This window comes from Aquarana catesbeiana, linkage group LG09 (assembly GCF_042186555.1).
Source record: "Aquarana catesbeiana isolate 2022-GZ linkage group LG09, ASM4218655v1, whole genome shotgun sequence".
In the NCBI taxonomy this organism is placed as follows: domain Eukaryota; kingdom Metazoa; phylum Chordata; class Amphibia; order Anura; family Ranidae; genus Aquarana; species Aquarana catesbeiana.
Genome location: NC_133332.1, coordinates 190,717,796 through 190,736,127, shown reverse-complemented (window position 1 = coordinate 190,736,127; position 18,332 = coordinate 190,717,796). Strand labels below are relative to the sequence as shown.

Sequence of the window (18,332 nt, the reverse complement as noted above, 5' to 3'; positions counted from 1 at the left end):
GTCTTGGTGACTTCAGGACCTTAGACTGCCAGAGCATAGGCGAAAAGAGGCTCCAAGGACCAGTCTGTCAGCGGGTATGAACCTGTGGCAAAAAGAGGATCAGACCTGTAAACCCTAGATATAAAATACCAGTTAGCCCTTACAGTGTTTTGGAGAAGCAAGAGAGAATTTTTAGTTTTCCCAGAGTTTAGCTTTTAACTGTAAAAAATAATATAAAGCTTTAATTACACTTCTGTATCTTTGAGTAGATTAAGTGCAAGTAAACTGCTTGCAAAATGTACCAGTACAGATTTGCTATTATAACAGTTAGCACTGGAACTGCTTGTAGTGAGATGAAACACTGTTTAGCAATCTTGACACTGGCAAGTTGTCAATAGTGTCCTCATCATCTGTGTGGCATGTTCCTAAGATTGGTTTGCTTTACATAGTTGTCAGAAATATAGCACTATTGGCTTTTTTTTTTTCTCTCTAGATTTATCAAGAATCATTTGAACACAGATTCTTGGAAGAAACAAACCGTTTGTATGCAGCAGAAGGGCAAAGACTTATGCAAGAAAGAGAGGTAAAGTTTCAAATATCCCCTGCCTTAAAATGTTTTGTAGAATTTCAACTCCAACAGTGTCATCTCTGGGGAGAGGGTTATAAATGCCAGGTTTTGACAAGGGCATCAATTTTGTCACTGTGGTTAGCGATAAAAATGCTTACATATTCAAAAAAAGCAGACTGTCCTCAGCTGGAATTATTATTTTATTTATTTTTTGCTTCCATTTTTAGGAGAGAACTACTCTAACCTATTCTAGTACTTATGTTTTTCAGTTCATTCTTAGCCTGTGGGAACTTTTTATATTGGCTATTGATTTGATATTTACAGGTTCCAGAATATCTCCATCATGTTAACAAGCGCTTAGAAGAAGAGGCAGATCGTGTTATTACATATTTAGATCAAAGCACACAGTAAGTGTTATGTCATACATTGCTGTATTATCCATATTGACAGGCAGTACTAAGCATTTTTTTTTTTAATAGTTATATATCGTGTTTTGCAATATACCCTTTAACAATTTTGGGCCCAGAATGCACTTGTTTTCCCAAATCAGTGAGGTCATTATTTCAGCAGGTGACTCTAAAGTCGGCCAAACATTGGATCGAAATTCAGCCGGTTCAACAGGGACAGGCCGAGGTTCAATCCACTTATTAGGCTAATTGTCCACAGGTTGATCAACTGGATTTTTTACATGCGATTACTCCCACCGGTATACCCACTGGCAGTAATCCTTGTGTCTCAGAACTCAAACGCTGATTCCCCCATCAGCACAGTCGTCTCCCCCCCATATAATAGCTGCTTTAGCCTTATCTCTGTGTGGTTTTTATATAAGCCTGTTGGTTGAGGGGGGAGAGGAGATGTCCCTTCCCCTTCATCAGCTGTCTGATATTAGGAAACTCTGTGCTCTAGGTCTTCAGTATGTGTGTGACGCCAGATCCCCACACCCTGCTCTCCGAGGCTGAGAAAAATCCTTTGATCTGTGTGTTATAGAAGGAAGTAGAGGAGAGATGGCTGCAGATAAACAGTTATAACTTTGTGTAGGATGAATTATTTTATCTGTGTATCACCTAAAGGCTAGTCACCTCATTGGGTATATGTAGGGTTTACAGCCAGTGTAAAGGATAAGTTCACCATGTAACATGTTCCTAATGCTGCGGCCTGTAATGACATCTCAGTCTGTTTGACGCTATAAGTAAACGGGTTGTAACAAAACCATGTGGGCTAACTTGATGTTCTAAAACTGCTCGTTGCCTGTATGTCTCTAAATCTCAGTACTTTCTTTATCATACATCGTGGGACACAGAGTGAGGCTATTATTCCTTACTGGGCTTTACTCCATCTCCAGGTGAATGGACTCTGTTAGACCAAAGGTCTTTAGACAGGAAGTGATCCCCTATATAACTCCTTCCATACAGGAAGTACTTCAGTTTTTTTTTTTTTTTTTAACCAGTGTCTGCAAGGTGGATGGGCAAGTTTTTGTTTCAGCTCTCTAGAACTTCAGGTCTGAAGTCCCAGCATGGTTCTTAACCACTTCCGGACCGCTGCACGCCAATATACACCCTACCTTTGAAGAAGAATATCGTTGTTATGGCAGTAGCTAACTGCCATAACCCTGATATCCTCTTTTTCAGCGGGCGGTCCAGTTTCCGATTTAATAGTGGTCTCTGCACCAGATTCGCAGCAAGATCACTTTTAGCGGCGGGAGAGGGGCCCCCCGCAGCTCTCCGGTGCCCTCCGCCGCTTACCGGAGCTGTCGGCAACGGTGGAGGCGATCGGATCCTCTCACGTCAGTGGCATGGAGACGAGTGAAGGGGAAGATGGACCCCACCCGTCTCCATACCATTGCAGGGTAGAAGCGACATCAAAACGTCACTTCCGCCCATAGCTCTTAAAGTATGCCCATAGCTCTTAAAGTATTTTTTTTTGCATTTCAGTTTAAATATCAGATCTGAGGTCTTTTTGACCCCAGATCTCATATTTAAGAGGTCCTGTCATGTTTGTTTGTTCTATTACAAGGGATGTTTACATTCATTGTAATAAGAATAAAAGTGACGACTTTAAAAAAAAAAAAAACAGAATAAAAGGTAAAATAAGGAGAAACATTTTTTTTTTTTTTTTTAAACGCGCCCTGTCCCGCTGAAGCGAACGCATATGTGAGCAGCGCCCACATATGAAAACGGTGTTCAAAACACACATGTGAGGTATCGCCGCCATCGGTAGACCCAGAGCAATAATTCTAGCGCTAGACCTCCTCTGTAACTCAAAACGTGTAATCTGTAGAATTTCTTTAAACATCGCCTATGGAGGTATTTAAGGGTAAAAGTTTGTCGTCATTCCACAAGCGGGTGCAATTTTGAAATGTGATATGTTGGGTATCCATTTACTCGGCGTAACATTATCTTTCACAATCTAAAAAAAAAAATTGGGCTGACTTTACTGCTGTCTTATTTTTTTTTTTTAATTCAAAAAAGTGTATTTTTTCCAAAACAAGTGCGCTTGTAAGACCGCTGCGCAAATATGGTGTGACATGGAGTGTGGATGTAAAAAGCGCTGTTCCTGGCATGCGTTCCAGGAGACCGGAAGTGCGTTCCACAAGACCAGAAGTGACGTCAGTAATACCGGAAATTGCGTCAACGCGTTTCGCCCTCCCACAGGGCGTCATCAAAGACCTCCTTGGAGCTCCATATTCATGCCTGTTTTGATCTTAAATTTTGTAAGTACCCATTCCCTTGTGCAATAAAATCTCTTTAACGGTACTTCACTATTGGTTCCATTCTTTATATCTTTTTGGGTACCTGTCTGTCTGGCTGAGAACCTTCATAAAAGAATCTTTGATTTGATGATCTGACGTTTAATTCACCATTCCTGGAGATCTCTAGATACTATTACCAAGCCTGAAGTAACCCCCTAGACTGCAAAGCTGGGGGTCATCTCGATCTGGTGAGTAGGGACACGGGGTGTTGTTGTACACCTGAATAGCTCTGAAGCATTTTTGTTTTCCCTTCACCGTGGATTGGAGCACTTTTGGTCATTTTATTTGGACTTTGTCTTGTTGACTATATTTTGCTCTTTTTTTCACTTTTATATTATGTTTGCGAGCGCCATATTTATATATTTTTGCATACGTAAATCGTGCCCGCATATGTAAGCGCTGTTCAAACCACACATGTGAGGTATCGCTGCAATTGTTAGAGTGAGAGCAATAATTCTAGCAAAAGACCTCTTCTGTAATTCAAAGCTGGTAACCTGTAGAAATTTTTAAACGTCGCCCATGGAGATTTTTAAGGGTCAAAGTTTGTTGCCATTCCACGAGCGGTCGCAATTTTGAAGCATGACATTTTGGGTATTAATTTACTCGGGGCTTCCTCCTCCTCCTCCCCTTCTTCTCCTCGTCCTCGTCCTCCTCCTCCTCCCTAGACCATGTTGACAAGAAAATGGAGTCATTATTAAAGGCTTCCTTTTTTTTCTTTGGCCAGTTAAGCTATTCAGCCAGCTGTCGCAGCAATTGGAGTCTGCCAGTCCTTAAAGGATCAGGTCAGACAGCCTGATGGGCCTAACCAGGAGGATGATCTTGGTGAAAATAGGGCAGATATTTCTCAAGCACTGTTTTGCTATAGATGCCTTAAAGGAGTCTATACAGCAAGTCTCTTGTCTGGCTCTTCTGTCTGTACACATGCGCAGATGTGCATGGCTGAAGAACTGGTCAGCCGAGCTTCCCTGTAAGAAGTTATTGGCAGTGTTCTCCTTCCACATTTGTTTGGTGATGATCTGGACAAGTACATCCAAAAGATTTCCGGAGGAAAGAGTTCTTGTAAAGAGAAGGACCAGGCGTCCCTCGTTTAAAACCTCAAACCTCCTAAGGTATTTCAGCGCCAAGAAAGTTCCACCGCCAACAGGACGCTAGAGCCATGGGCAAGCCACAGAGCCAGGGCCAGAAAAAAACCCTGGTCCAGAACTCTTCTAAGCTCAGCACCAAGCCCTCCTTTTGAGGACGATTTGGAGAACAGTAGTGCAGGACAAGTGAGTCACCTCAACAGTGTCTAGCGGTGACAAACTGGAATTACGGAGGTTTCCTTCTCAGAGGTTTTTGAGATCCAATGTTCCTGCGGTGCCTCCAAAAAGAAACTTAATGTCTCAAGCACTAGAGCAGTTAGTGCATCAGGGAGTGATCATACAAGTTTCAGTGTCCGAAAGAGGCACAGGGTTTTATTCAAACCTGTTTACGGTACTAAAACCAAAAGGGGACATAAGGCCAATCTTGGACCTAAGATCCCTCAGCCAACATCTGTTAATTCAATCCTTCAGGATGGAGTCAGTCCGCTCAGTAGTAGCCTTGCTCCAGATGGGAGACTTCTTAGCCTCCATTGAAATTTAGAACGTGTATTTACACGTACCTATCTTTCAGCCTCATCAGAGGTTCCTGTGATTTCCAGTAGAGGAATGTTATTTCCAGTTTGTGCCACTGCCCTTCTGGCTTGCCACAGCACCTCGGGTTTTTACAAAGATCTTCGCACCTGTACTGGGTCTTTTAAGGGCCCTGGGGATCTTGGTGATCAGATACTTGGACGACCTCCTGCTCAGTGATCACTCACTACAGGCCCTGCAACACAATGTAGCCTGCACAGTGCGGTATTGAGAAAACCTGGGCTGGGTCATAAAGGCCTAAAATTCAGCCTTGAGACCAGCTCAGAGTCTCAAGTATCTAGGGTCTGATCCTGGATATGGTCCAGGCAAAGGCATGTCTGCCACCTGTAGAGATTTGTGCCCTGAAGGATCAGGTGCGTCAGGTAAGGGGCACCAGGCAACCCTCCATTCAGCTCTCTGAGTCTTCTGAAAAGGATTGTGTCCTCCTTCGAGGCAGTTCCCTACGCTCAATTCCATTCCAGGCCTATACAACAAAACATTGTGTCGGCTTGGAACAGGTGACCATAAGCCCTGGATTACCCCATGTCCTTATCTCTCCGGGCACGCTTAAGCCTAGGTGGTTGCAGGATTGGAACCGGTGTCTTGGAGAGTACTGACCACAGACGCCAGTCTCTCGGCTGGGGAGTGACCCTTTTAGGGGCTCAGAGGAGATGGTCAAGGGCAGAGCCTGCCCATCGACATCCTGGAGTTACGGGCTGTACGTCTGGCCCTATGGTCCTGGACGGTGGAGCTTCAGGACTTCCCCATCCGGGTTTAGTCCGACAATGCCACTGCAGTGGCCTATATCAAACACCAGGGTGGTACCAGGAGACGTTCAACTCAGGAGCAGATGAACCACATATTAACCCGGGCAGAGGGACCTGTTCCAGTTCTGTTGGCAGTCCATATCCCGGGTGTAGAGAACTGGAAGGCAGATTATCTCAGCCGCCAGCAGATCTGCCCGGAGGAATGGTCCCTACACCCGAACGTGTTTTGGGAAATCTGCCAGCATTGAGGATGGCCCGAGGACAATCTATTGGCATCCAGGTTCAAGCTACAGCAGTTTGTATCCCAAACAAGGGATCCCCTGGCAATTGGAGCAGATGATCTAGTAGTGCCATGGAAACAGTTCTTCCTGGTTTATCTCCCTGGTCCCTCCTTCCACATTTGTTGCGCAGGATTCGGAGAGAGGGGGTTCCAGTCATCTTGGTGGCACCAGCCTGGCCCAGAAGGCCCTGGTTCCCAGAGATCGTGAGATTTGGCATTAGACAGGCCATGGATGCTTCCCCGATCTACTGTCTCTGGGTCCAATCTTCCACCCCAATTTACAGTCTCTAAATTTGACAGTATGGCTATTGAAGCCAGGGTGTTAAAGGCTCGTGGTGTCTGCTAGTGAATGACAGAAAAATGATCACTAGGAAGCTTTATTCTAGGATCTGGAAAGCCTATATTGCTTTGTGTGAAGCCAGAAAATGGCATCCTCGGAAATACATAGCCCTTCTTCTTTTTTTTTTTTTTTTTTTTTTTTTTTTTTACAGTTGGCCTTGGAAATCAGATTTGACTCAAAGTCAGAGGTCAGATTTCGGCCCTGTCAGTATTCTTCCAAAGAGCCCTAGCCTCCCATTCACTGATCCAAACCTTTTATGCAAGGGGTAACATGTTTGCTTCCCCCCATTAGGTCACCTATGTGTGCTTGGGACTTAAACCTTTTGAGATTTAAACAACCGTTTGAGCCTATCAAGGAAATTCCATTAGTCTTGCTGTCACGCAAGCTAGGCTTCCTGATGGCCATCACCTCTGCTAGAAGGGTGTCGGAGATGGCGGCCCTTTTTGTGTAGGGAACCATACATGATCCTTCACCACGACAGGGTCGTGTTACGACCTGTTCCATTCTTCTTGCCTTAGGTGGTGTCAGCTTTCATTTGAATCCGGACATTGTTTTGCCTTCTTTTGCCACTCAGCCTTGTTCTTTCGGCGGAAAAGGCGGAAAAGAAATGACTGCACTCCTTGGATGTAATGCGAGCAGTCAGAGTTTATTTGTCCAGATATGCAGAGATTCGAGGATTGGACTTTTTTTTTTTTTTGTTTTTTGTTTTTTGTTTTACCAGAAGGACCCAAGAAGGGGGCAGGCAGCTTTCATGGCTTCCCTTGGGTCCGTCAGTTGGTCATTCAGGCCTACGGCCTGAATCATAAGGCTCCTCCCTTCAGGGTGAGGGCTCCTTCTACCAGGGGTGTAGGAACCTCCTTGGCTTTTTGCCATCAGGTATCTGTGGCTCAGATTTGTAAGGCTGCCACTTGGTCTTCAGTGCAAACGTTCACAAAATTTTATCAAGTGAATGTTCGTGAAGCCGGGGTTTCGGCTTTTGGCCACAGTGTACTGCAGGCTGCCGTATAGGTCTAATGGCTATTGTTGCAGGTTGTCTCCCTCCCCTTAAGGCTATTGCTCTAGGATGTCCCAGTAAGTAAGGAATAATAGCCTCACTCTGTGTCCCATGATGTATGATAAAGTACTGAGATTTAGAGACCTCATACTTGCCTGTAAAATCCTTTTCTTAAAATACATCACGGGACACAGAGGTCCCTCCTCTCTTTTTGAGGATTAAGTGCTTGCTACAAAACTGAAGTACTTCCTGTATGGGAGGGGTTATATGGGTGATCACTTCCTGTCTAAAGACCTTTGGTCTACCAGTGTCCATTCACCTGGAGATGGAGTATAACCCAGTAAGTAAGGAATGATGTACTCAAAGAAAAGGATTTTACAGGCAAGTATGATGAAAAAATCCTATTCTTAGGCTTTGTGCAATACTAACATAATTTTCATGTCGTGTAGAAAACCATTAATTGCCACTGTTGAAAAGCAGCTTCTCGGAGAACATCTAACAACAACTCTACAGAAAGGTATGATATTTACATATAATTGTTAATCCTGTAGACCAGGCATATGCAATTAGCCGACCTCCAGCTGTTGCAAAACTACAAGTCTCATTATGCCTCTGGGTGTCGTGCTTTTGTGGCTGTCTGAGTCTTGCTATGCCTCATGGGACTTCTAGTTCTGCAACAGCTGGAGGTCCGCTAATTATGTATCTCTTCTGTAGACCAATATGTTTTTTGTTTTCATTGCACAGAGCAGAGAAGATGACTGTGAAAGGTTTTGGTTTTTTTTTAATGTTTTTGTGGGAATGATGGAAGGATGCAGCTGAAAAATGGCCTGGTCATCCTGGTGGACAAAATCTGTGAATGACTGAGAGATTTTTGTCCAAAAGTTTTTCAGCTTTGGGCAGGAAAAAACCTTTTATCTGTATCACAGCACCAGCACATGTCTGAAACCTGTGGGTAGAATTTGTGGAGGTTCATTGGGGTCCCATAGCATCGGGACAAGAATTTGTAATTGGTTTCCTAAAGTTGGGCGATGATGGGGGATTTCAGAGAGAAGTAGTATTTTTTGGCTTTGCTCCGGGGAAAGTGATGTTTGTAGATCATGTTCGCATTGATCTAGATATTGGGCTTTGCGACCTTTCCTTGGTTGAGAAAGTAATGCCTAAAAATGCATAGTGGCAGTGTAGACCAAATTTTACTACAATGGCTCTGTATAGTATTAACCACCTGAATTCAGAGGCTCCTTTTTTCCCTTTCCGTCATTTCAGGACAGCCACAATAGAGAGATAGTCTCCTCCCCTTCCTCTGGAAACACTGCGCCAGCCCATAAAATCTCTCCTCCCCTGCCAGACCTCAGTTATTAGTGTTTCCTCCGGTGGGGAGACACTGTGCAGAGGAACCAGGCCGGGTGCAGTCAGGGAGACTGTGGCCTCTTTTTTAAAAAAATCATCCCTAGGGAAGCAGGGGCTTCCAGGATGAAGAGTGGCGGTACTTACCGCAGCTGAAGCCACCCCTTCCTTGCCGAGCGCGGCATCAGGTCGTGGGGGACCCCTATCGCGTCCACAGGGCCGCAGCATGGAGACAGTCCGCTCTCCCCTGTATCTATACAGGCCGCAAAAGTTTGGAACCAGCGGGCCGGACGACGGGTGACGTCATTTCCGGCGGGGGGGCGGACGCTTTCCCTTTGACCCGCGACTTCCGGTTCCGGGTCGCGGGGCTGATAGGGGGCCGGGCTCAGGCTGGAGTGAGTCGGTTCACATGTACACAGTGTGAGACTCTACACAGGCAACCACCTGCAGTCATGTCTGAGGCAGATGCTGCAGCTCATACGGACACTGTCTCCAGCCTTCCAAAGGTAAGAGTTCCCTGGGGAGGGGTCCTCTCTATCTAAGGTTTGCTCTCCCTCATGTATGGTTCCTTACTTAGAGGGAGGGCAGTCCCCCTGGGTGGTCAGGGGGTGGGGGGGTGAGCGCAGTTCCCTTAAGGTGGTTCTGGTACACCCCCAGGGTTGTTTCCACTTAAACTTGCTGAAAGTAATATGTGTTTTTTTGTATGTATTTTCAGAAATCTACAGAAAAAACAAAGTCCACTCATGTCTCTAAAAGGAAGTGTGCCTCTTGTAGAGACAGTTTGGGGGAAGCATGGACTAAGGTTTTGTGTAAAGAGTGCATAGACTCCCTGGTTAAGGAAAGGGAATCTGAACAGCAGTCTGGGTTGGCAGCTTCTGTGAAAGAGCTGTCATCCACCTTTTCATCTTTTAAAACCTTGTTTGAGACGTTCAAGCTTCCCTCTAAACCCATTCAGCAGGACACAACCCCGCCTCATGCTCAGGGCTCTGCACCTGCCAGATCTACCAATTTAGTTATGGCAGAGGAGATGTCAGGCCCTTCCGGGGTGGAGCGGAGGCAACCGGACAGTGGCACGTCTGATTCCCATGAGGAATCAGAAGGGGAGGACCAGGACGGGGAGTCCAGGAAAATCTCCAGGTATAAATTGTCCCTGGATGAGGTGGAAGATCTCTTGGGGGCAATATATACAACCCTCGGGATACACGAGGATAAAAAAACCCCTATCTCTCCACGACCTTATGTATAAGGGCTTGGGAGATCAAAAAAGAAAAGTTTTTCCAGTACATGAAGTTCTGGTGGAAACGATTAAGAAGGAGTGGCAGGATCCTGAGAGGAAACCCTTTTTTTCTAGCTCCCTTAAAAGAAGGTTTCCATTTTCAGAGGATCCAGCGTCCATTTGGAATAAAAATCCCAAGTTGGATGCCGCCTTCTCTCAGGTCTCTAGGCACACAGACCTGGCATTCGAGGATATGGGGGCTTTGTCGGATGTCATGGACAAAAGGATAGACTCACTTCTAAAAAAGACGTGGGACTCAACTGTGGGTAACTTAAAGCCAGAAATGGCTGTTACGGTCGTAGCCCGCAATTTAGAGCACTGGCTTTTCCAGATTCAGGAGCACATTGAAGCTGGCACAGCCAAGGAGACTATCCTAGCCTCGTTCCCCACGATTCGGCGAGGAATCGCATACATTGCAGACGCCTCAGCAGAGTCAGTCCGTATGTCGGCCAGATCAGCGGCGCTGGCGAATTCGGCCAGAAGAGCGCTCTGGCTGAAAACTTGGCCGGGGGACACCGCCTCCAAGGTTAAATTGTGCGGGATACCCCTGACAGGTGATCTACTCTTTGGCCCTGGTTTAGAGACGGTCTTAGACCGTACAGCGGACAAAAAGAAGTCCTTTCCGCCTAAGAGGAAAGCCCCAGCTCAGACGAGAAAGGGGTTTCATCCGAAAAAAGGCAAGGAATCTCCCAAGCAAGGGAAGAAAACTTGGGGCCAAAGAGGCAAGGGCAGAGGAGGGGCGATTTTTCGCCCTCCTGAAAAGGCCCGTAAAGATCAATGACTCTCTAGGGACGGTGGGAGGAAGACTGGGGGCCTTCCTTCCACAGTGGGAGACCCTCTCACCCAATCGATTCATCCTGGGGGTCATAAGAAGGGGGTATCTCTTGGAATTCTCAAGGCCACCCCCGCAAAGGTTCCTTGTTACGAAGCTTCCCAGCTGCACAGCAAAGGCCGAAGCTTTGGTGGACGCCCTGAAGGAACTGGAGATTCAGAACGTAGTTCACAGAGTACCAAGGGGGCAGGAAGGAGAGGGGTTCTATTTCCACGTATTTGTGGTGAAAAAGCCCTCGGGAAAATTCAGATTGATTCTGAATTTAAAACCCTTAAACAGGTCAATTTGCTACAAAAGATTCCGCATGGAGTCAATCTTTACGGTCAGGGCCCTGTTACCACACAACTGTTATATGGTGTCTCTGGATCTCAGAGACGCATATTTACACGTCCCTATCGCAGAAACCTCCCAGAGGTTCCTCCGTTTAGCAGTAGACCTGCAGGGCACAATACTGCATCTGCAGTTTCAAGCACTGCCCTTCGGGCTATCCTCCTCGCCCCGCATATTCACAAAGGTACTGGCAGAGGCGTTGGCCTTCCTGCGACTCCAGGGGGTATCAGTTATAGCCTATCTGGACGACCTACTTCTTTTTGCAGTATCCCCAGAACAGTTGATCAGGGACCTCGATCTAACCAAGAGGGTTCTAACAGGTTTGGGGTGGCTGCTGAACTTAGAAAAGTCCAGTCTCATTCCCTCACAGCGCATTGTGTACCTGGGGTACCTGCTGGACACTACGCTCTTGAGAGTTTTTCTTCCAAGGGAAAAAATTCTAAAACTGGACAGAGCAGTTTTCTCCCTCCAGTGCAACCATCTGGTGTCCAAGAGGTCCATAATGTCAACATTAGGCCTTCTAACTTCTACTCTTCCAGCAGTGCAGTGGGCAGGATTACATTTTCGCCCCCTACAATCATATGTACTAAGAGTATGGGACCACAGTCAGAGGGATCTAGACACCTTAGTACAGGTTCCCCATCAAATAAAGAGATCTCTTTGGTGGTGGAGGAAGGAAGTGAACTTGTCACAGGGACGTCTGTGGCTCATCCCAGTCCCGCAGATCGTAACCACGGATGCAAGTGGCAAGGGCTGGGGGGCACATCTGGGATCCCTTCTAGCGCAGGGCACATGGAAGGGCGACGAGCTGCAGAGGTCTTCCAACTGGAAAGAGCTGAGGGCAGTAGGCCTAGCCCTCAGATTCTTCAAAAAGGAACTCCAGGGCCACCATGTACAGGTACGGTCGGACAACTCATCCACCGTGGCCTATATAAACAAGCAGGGAGGCACCAGGAGCGGAAGTCTGCTGGCCCTAGCAGAAGACATTCTAAGCTGGGCCGAGTCCAACACTCTCTCACTCTCAGCGGTTTTTCTGAGAGGGGAGAGGAATATAATCGCAGATTTTCTCAGCCGGAGGAGTCTAAAGGAAGGAGATTGGGCCCTCAACCAGGAGGTTTTCAATCTCATATCCGAGAAATGGGGACCCCCGGAAGTGGATCTTTTCGCTTCAAAAGACAACGCGAAAACCCCCTGTTTTTTCTCCCTAAACGCAGGGGAAGGAGCACTGGGGGTGGACGCATTATCTCAGAATTGGCATTTCAGGACATGTTATGCCTTCCCTCCTCCGGTACTATTACCGGCGGTTCTGAGGAAGTTTCAATTAGAGAGCACCTCTCTTATTCTGGTAGCTCCACATTGGCCGAAAAGGGCATGGTTTTCAATCCTCAGTCAGTTAGCAGCGGAACCTCCCCTTTTCCTTCCACCTCGAAAGGATCTTCTATCGCAGGGTCCAGTCCTCTGCCCACAGGTGCAGCAGTGGAAATTAGCGGCCTGGCTACTGAGGAGAGTATATTAAGATCCAAGGGGTTTTCAGAGAGCTTGATCTCTACCCTCCTCAACAGTAGGAAAAAGGAGACCCGTAAGATTTACAAAAAGGTCTGGCTCCTTTTCAACAAATGGTGCATAGAAAACTCCTTCTCGGTGCAGAGTCCCGTAGCTGCGTTGGAATTTCTGCAGTGTGGAGCGGACAAGGGTTTAGCTGTAGGTACCCTTAAAAGTCAGGTTTCAGCACTCAGTGCTTATCTGGAGAAGTCTCTGGCTACCAATCCATGGGTGGTCAGATTCTTTAAGGCACTGTCAAGACAGAGACCTACCAGGGGTCCTCCCTTTCCCGGGTGGGACCTATCTCTGGTTTTACAGAGCCTTACGGGAAGTCCCTTTGAGCCATTGGGCAAGTGCCTGTTAAGGGAACTTACCCTAAAAACAGTATTTTTAGTTGCAGTGACAACTGCCAGGAGGGTCAGCGAAATTGAGGCGTTATCAATTAGACCTCCTTTTTGTGTTATTTTGCCAGACAGGATAGTCCTTAAGACTGATCCAGCTTTTTTGCCTAAGGTGGCGTCAGGCTTTCATAGAAGCCAGGAAGTAGTCCTACCCTCGTTTTGTCCCAATCCTTCAGGTGAAAGGGAACTAAAATTTCATTTTTTAGATGTAAGGAGGTGTATCCTACAATACCTAGAGATGACTAAAACAATAAGGAAGTCTGATTCTCTATTTATTTTATTTTCTGGGGCCAGAAAGGGTCTCAGAGCGTCCCGACGCACGATTGCCAGGTGGCTTAGATTAGCTATTGGGCAGGCATATTCTTTAGCAGGGAAGGAGGTCCCTAGAGGCATAAAGGCACACTCCATCAGAGCAGTGGCAACTTCCCAGGCAGAGAAGGCTGGAGCAACGCCAGAGCAAATATGCAAGGCAGCGACATGGTCCAGCTACTCCACTTTCGTTAGACATTACAGAGTGGACCTGGTGGCGGCAGGTGAGCAGGCTTTTGGGCGAAAAGTTCTGCAAGCTGTAGTCCCACCCTAATTGGTAAGTGCTCGATTATCCTCTCTATTGTGGCTGTCCTGAAATGACGGAAAGGGAAAATTAAAGTTACGTACCGGTAACGTCTTTTCCTGTAGTCTTTCAGGACAGCCCTAGTTACCCACCCTAAGCTTGGGGGGGTCTTATTAAAGACCAGAACGCAATATGGTAATGATATTGATTGGTATGTTATTAATGTGTTCTTGTGTCTCCCCAGCTGGCCGGAGGTACTCTTGAAAGAACTGAGGTCTGGCAGGGGAGGAGAGATTTTATGGGCTGGCGCAGTGTTTCCAGAGGAAGGGGAGGAGACTATCTCTCTATTGTGGCTGTCCTGAAAGACTACAGGAAAAGACGTTACCGGTACGTAACTTTAATTTTTTTTTTTTTTTTTTTTTTTAATTTATTTCTTTATTTTTTTTTGTGTGCAACTAATGCTACCCAAATGCAGTCTTGTGCCACTGCATGTGTTCCTTCAATTGACTTTTAATTTATAGCTACCAACTTTTTAGTGTGTATGTTTCATTGTTTACCTTGATTGTATGCTTTTAAGTTTGTACTTTGTCCTTTTAAAAAGGTTTAAATCATCTTCTGGATGAAAACCGAATACAGGACCTCTCCTTATTGTACCAGCTCTTTAGTAGAGTCCGAGGAGGTGTGCAAGTCCTTCTACAGCACTGGATCGAGTACATCAAGGTAGATATTATGTCTTAAAAGAATTGTATAGAATTGGATTAAGTGGTGGTCTCATCCATTGAAGGACGGGGGATGACCAGAAACTGGGGTTATGCTGCCACCTAGACAGAAATTTGACACTGGCAAATTTTCAAAAAACATACGCCAGACCAAGATCCCTCCACTACCAGCCTGCCTGTTTTCCCAAATCATCTTCCAGGAGAGCTACTTTAGCTTTTGATTTTGCTCTGCCTTCAACTGAAAACACAAACATGAAAGAGATTAACCACTTGCTTACTAGGCACATATACCCCCTTCCTGCCCAGGCCAATTTTTAGCTTTCAGTGCTGTCGCACTTTGACAATTGAGCGATCATACAACACTGTTTTTTTTTTCACACAAATGGAGCTTTCTTTTGGTGGTATTTAATCATTACTGGGTTTTTTTTATTGTTTGCTAAAGAAACAAAAAAAAACATTTTGAAAAACAAATATTTTCATATTTTTTTTTTTTAAATTTTGCAAACAGGTAATTTTTCTCCTTTACTAATGTGCGCTGATGAGGCGGCATTGATGGGCACTGAGATGTGGCACTGATTAGCAGCACTGGTGGGTACCGAGGCAGGGACCGATGTCCCTGTAACAAAAGCTACGGCTTTCTGCTTCTTACTTCACGCTGATCGTTAGGAGAAAAAAAAGCCGATAACCGGCTTCGGTTTACTTCCGTGATTAGCTGTCATTGGTTGACAGCCGATTATGTGATTGACCCTTTACCCTGTTCTGTGATCAGCCAAGGTGGAAGGATCACAGAGCAGTGCGCCCACGGGAAGATGTCTATTGATGCCCTCCCGGCACTGGAAGCCAGAGCTGTAGCCGTCATTCGGCTATATCGTGGGCAGAAAGTGGTTAAAAAGCCCCTCTTTTCTCTCATTCTCCATTTTTTTTGTTTTGTGTTTCTGACCATCTAGGAGTACACTTTGTCACTTGTTTTCCTGGCCCTGATAATTGTGATTGTTGGGCCCCCTTCAGGCGACTAGGCCCTGGTATGCCTGCCTTCCTTGTCAAGTTGCTTACCCGAGGGTTTTTTTCTCCATGTGCTGGACCTTGCCACTTGACTGATGTGCAGGCAACTCTGGCAGTCCGATGCTTTTTTTTTTTTTTTTGGCCTATTCTTACGGATGCAATAATGGCACTTGTGCTCACCAGATCTGGAGGGAGGTTCTTCACACTTTTTCCCATAAATGTAGTGCCTGCTCTGTTCTGGCACCAGATGATGACACACTTTTGGTTATGACATGTTATCACAGGGAGCTGTGTTCCTTCCGAATTGTCTGCTCTTCTGCCTGAGGCTGAGAGGAGGATTCTCAAGAAATAAGGATAGTCGAAAAGGGCGATTTAACACCCTTCTCCTTGGCTGTAACGTGAATACCAGGAAATAATGCATTAAGTTTGGAAGATGGTTTTTAATCCTGCCAAAAAAAGAATTGGCATAGATTCATTTTTAATTCCTGCTGTTTTTGATTTACTCCAGGGATTTGTTAAAAATAGTTTGTTGCTCAGTACCCTTAAAGGGATTTTATTTATTTTATAAAATATTAAACAGATTTATACTTGCCTACTCTGTGTAATGGTAGTCTGTGGTTCCCTGCTGGGGATCTTGGCTCCTCCTCTTCTGTCCCCCCCCCCCCCCCCCCCCAAATAGCAAGCTGCTTGCTCACTTGATTTGGCTGACGGCAGCAAGAGCCAATGGCTCCTGCTGTTCTCAGCAAAGCCTTTGAGAACAGGAAGGAGGAGGGAGGCCTCCAGTACAGGAGTCGTGTAAGTCTTTTGGGAGGAGAGGGGACAACATGCACACAAACCTACCAAGATGCCACCCACCTAAACTGATAGCCTGGGCAAGGAGAGCATTATTCAGAGAAGCAGCCCATGGTAACTCTGGAGGTTGCTGCAGAGATCCACAGCTCAGGTGGGAGAATCTGTCCACAGCACAACTATTAGTCGTGCACTCCACAAATCTGACCTTTATGGAAGAGTGGCAAGAAGAAAGCCTCTGTTGAAAGGAAGCCATAAGAAATCCAGTTTGCAGTTTGCAAGAAGCCATGTAGGGGACACAGCAAACATATGGAAGAAGATAGTCTGGTCAGTTTAGATCAAAATTTTAAGGTTTTTTTTTTTTTTAAGTGAAACGCTATGTGTGGTGGAAAACTAACACTGCACATCACCCTGAACACACCACCCCCACTGAAACGTGGTGGCAGCATCATGTTATGGGGATGCTTTTCTTCAGCAGAGACGGAAGCTGGTCAGAGTTGATGGGAAGATGGAGCCAAATACAGGGCAATCTTAGAAGAAAAATGGGTAAGTGAAATGTGCAGTGCTGATGTGCTGACTTTACAGTGAACCAAGAAAGCATATTTAGACAAGGTGCACAATGTAGGTGAACACCTTGAGTAAGAGAAAATGAATATTAAATGTATACAAAAGTGAACGTACACTATATCAAAAAATAAAATGGTACTCGTATAAGTTATTGAGAGAACATGAGACGCCCTAACATTAAATGTAGGTATTAAATTAATGTATCTCTAATATGTAGAAAACAAATGAAGCAAAAGTCCAAAAAGTGAAATAATTCAAAGTCCATAGATGAATGAATATAGTGACATGGTGACTTGGAATATAACATTTGTGTAGACAAGATTTGCAGATAGACAATCCACCACCAATAGGTATAAGGCTTACCAGAAGGATTGAACCCAAACAGGTATATGCCTACTGAGTCAATCCAGTGTGTGGTGTAATACACCAAGGGGAACCAGCATCAACATACACGACCTCCGGTTAGGGATATAAACTCCTGTGGTCCTTCACAGCAGTACTTCTAATGAATAACCCTCCGAAGGGGTAATGACTGGGGGCTGGATGAGTGATCTTTCCTGTATGATTTATAGGAAGAAGAGGAAAGAGGCCACATATTGTAATTCCATTTCAGTAAAAAGGTATTTATTATGTAAAAAGGAACACTCACATTTGTGAAGATAAAAAAAAGCACTTGACATAAAATATGTATTGTGACGCTGTGACATCAGCAGAGCCCATTCTGGCTAATAAGACCTCATCTGTGGTGCTTGTCCACTGCAGCCACTGCGGTTTATATACAGTAATACATACCCCATAATGAGATACAGCTCCCTGGTAATTGGATGTGTGAGTGCTTACTTCCGCTCATAGCCAAAATGGTGTGGAAGCGTGCGGTTCAAGCCTCATTCCAAAGTGTATTGGCTTCAGAGGCGTGTGGTTCAAGCCTCATTCAGAAAGGAAATAAATTCAGAAAGCGGCGGAAATGACGTCACAGCGTGTATTGAGATGCCAAAACTGTGCTAAATGCAGCTCCCTAGTGTTTAGATATATCGATGTCTACTTCCAGTCGCAGCCAAAATGGCGCGGATCCGTGTGGTCCAAGCCTTGTTCCAAAATACAAGGGATTCAGGGGTTGCTGTTCAAGCCTCATTCTGAGAGAAAATTACTTAAGAAAGCGGCGGAAATGACGTCACCGCGTGTATTGGGATCAGGAAGCTACAATAAACCATACATCAAGCCAAACCTCACAATCGGATGCCGGAAGCAAGGCTCAAGCCTCGTTCTGAAACAGACTTGACATGATCTGTAAGGATGAATGATACCCTGTGCGTACTCGCATTGGCCCGCAATAATACCATCCAACGCCAAAAAAACACCAGAGTAGACGTACCTGCAATCCAAGTTAAAATCCAGGACTGCACGCACAGGGTCGGCAACATTATCTTGTGTTAATTAATGGCCATTTGTGTATTTGATATTAAAAAAAAAAAAAAAAAATGTACATTCAAATTTGACTATAATTTATTATACACCAAAGAGCTGACGCTAACTTCATTCTCAGTCCAACATAGAGAAATCATAGCTATTTTCAACAGACATTGGGACATTCTCAGGAGTGACACAGTCTTGGGCCCTATGTTGCCTCAACAGGCCAAGGTCACTTTTA

The 18,332-nt window shown here is 45.5% G+C and overlaps 1 protein-coding gene across 1 annotated transcript in view; it reads left to right on the top strand.

Annotated features, from left to right (window-relative positions):
* CUL4B (cullin 4B) overlaps window positions 1-18,332 on the top strand; it is a 121,012-nt gene that overhangs the window by 27,529 nt on the left and 75,151 nt on the right. The window contains exons 8-11 of the mRNA XM_073599448.1: window positions 473-562; window positions 872-954; window positions 7,779-7,846; window positions 14,209-14,327. Coding sequence (XP_073455549.1) covers window positions 473-562; window positions 872-954; window positions 7,779-7,846; window positions 14,209-14,327 — 360 coding nt within the window. The remainder of the gene's footprint in view (window positions 1-472; window positions 563-871; window positions 955-7,778; window positions 7,847-14,208; window positions 14,328-18,332) is intronic.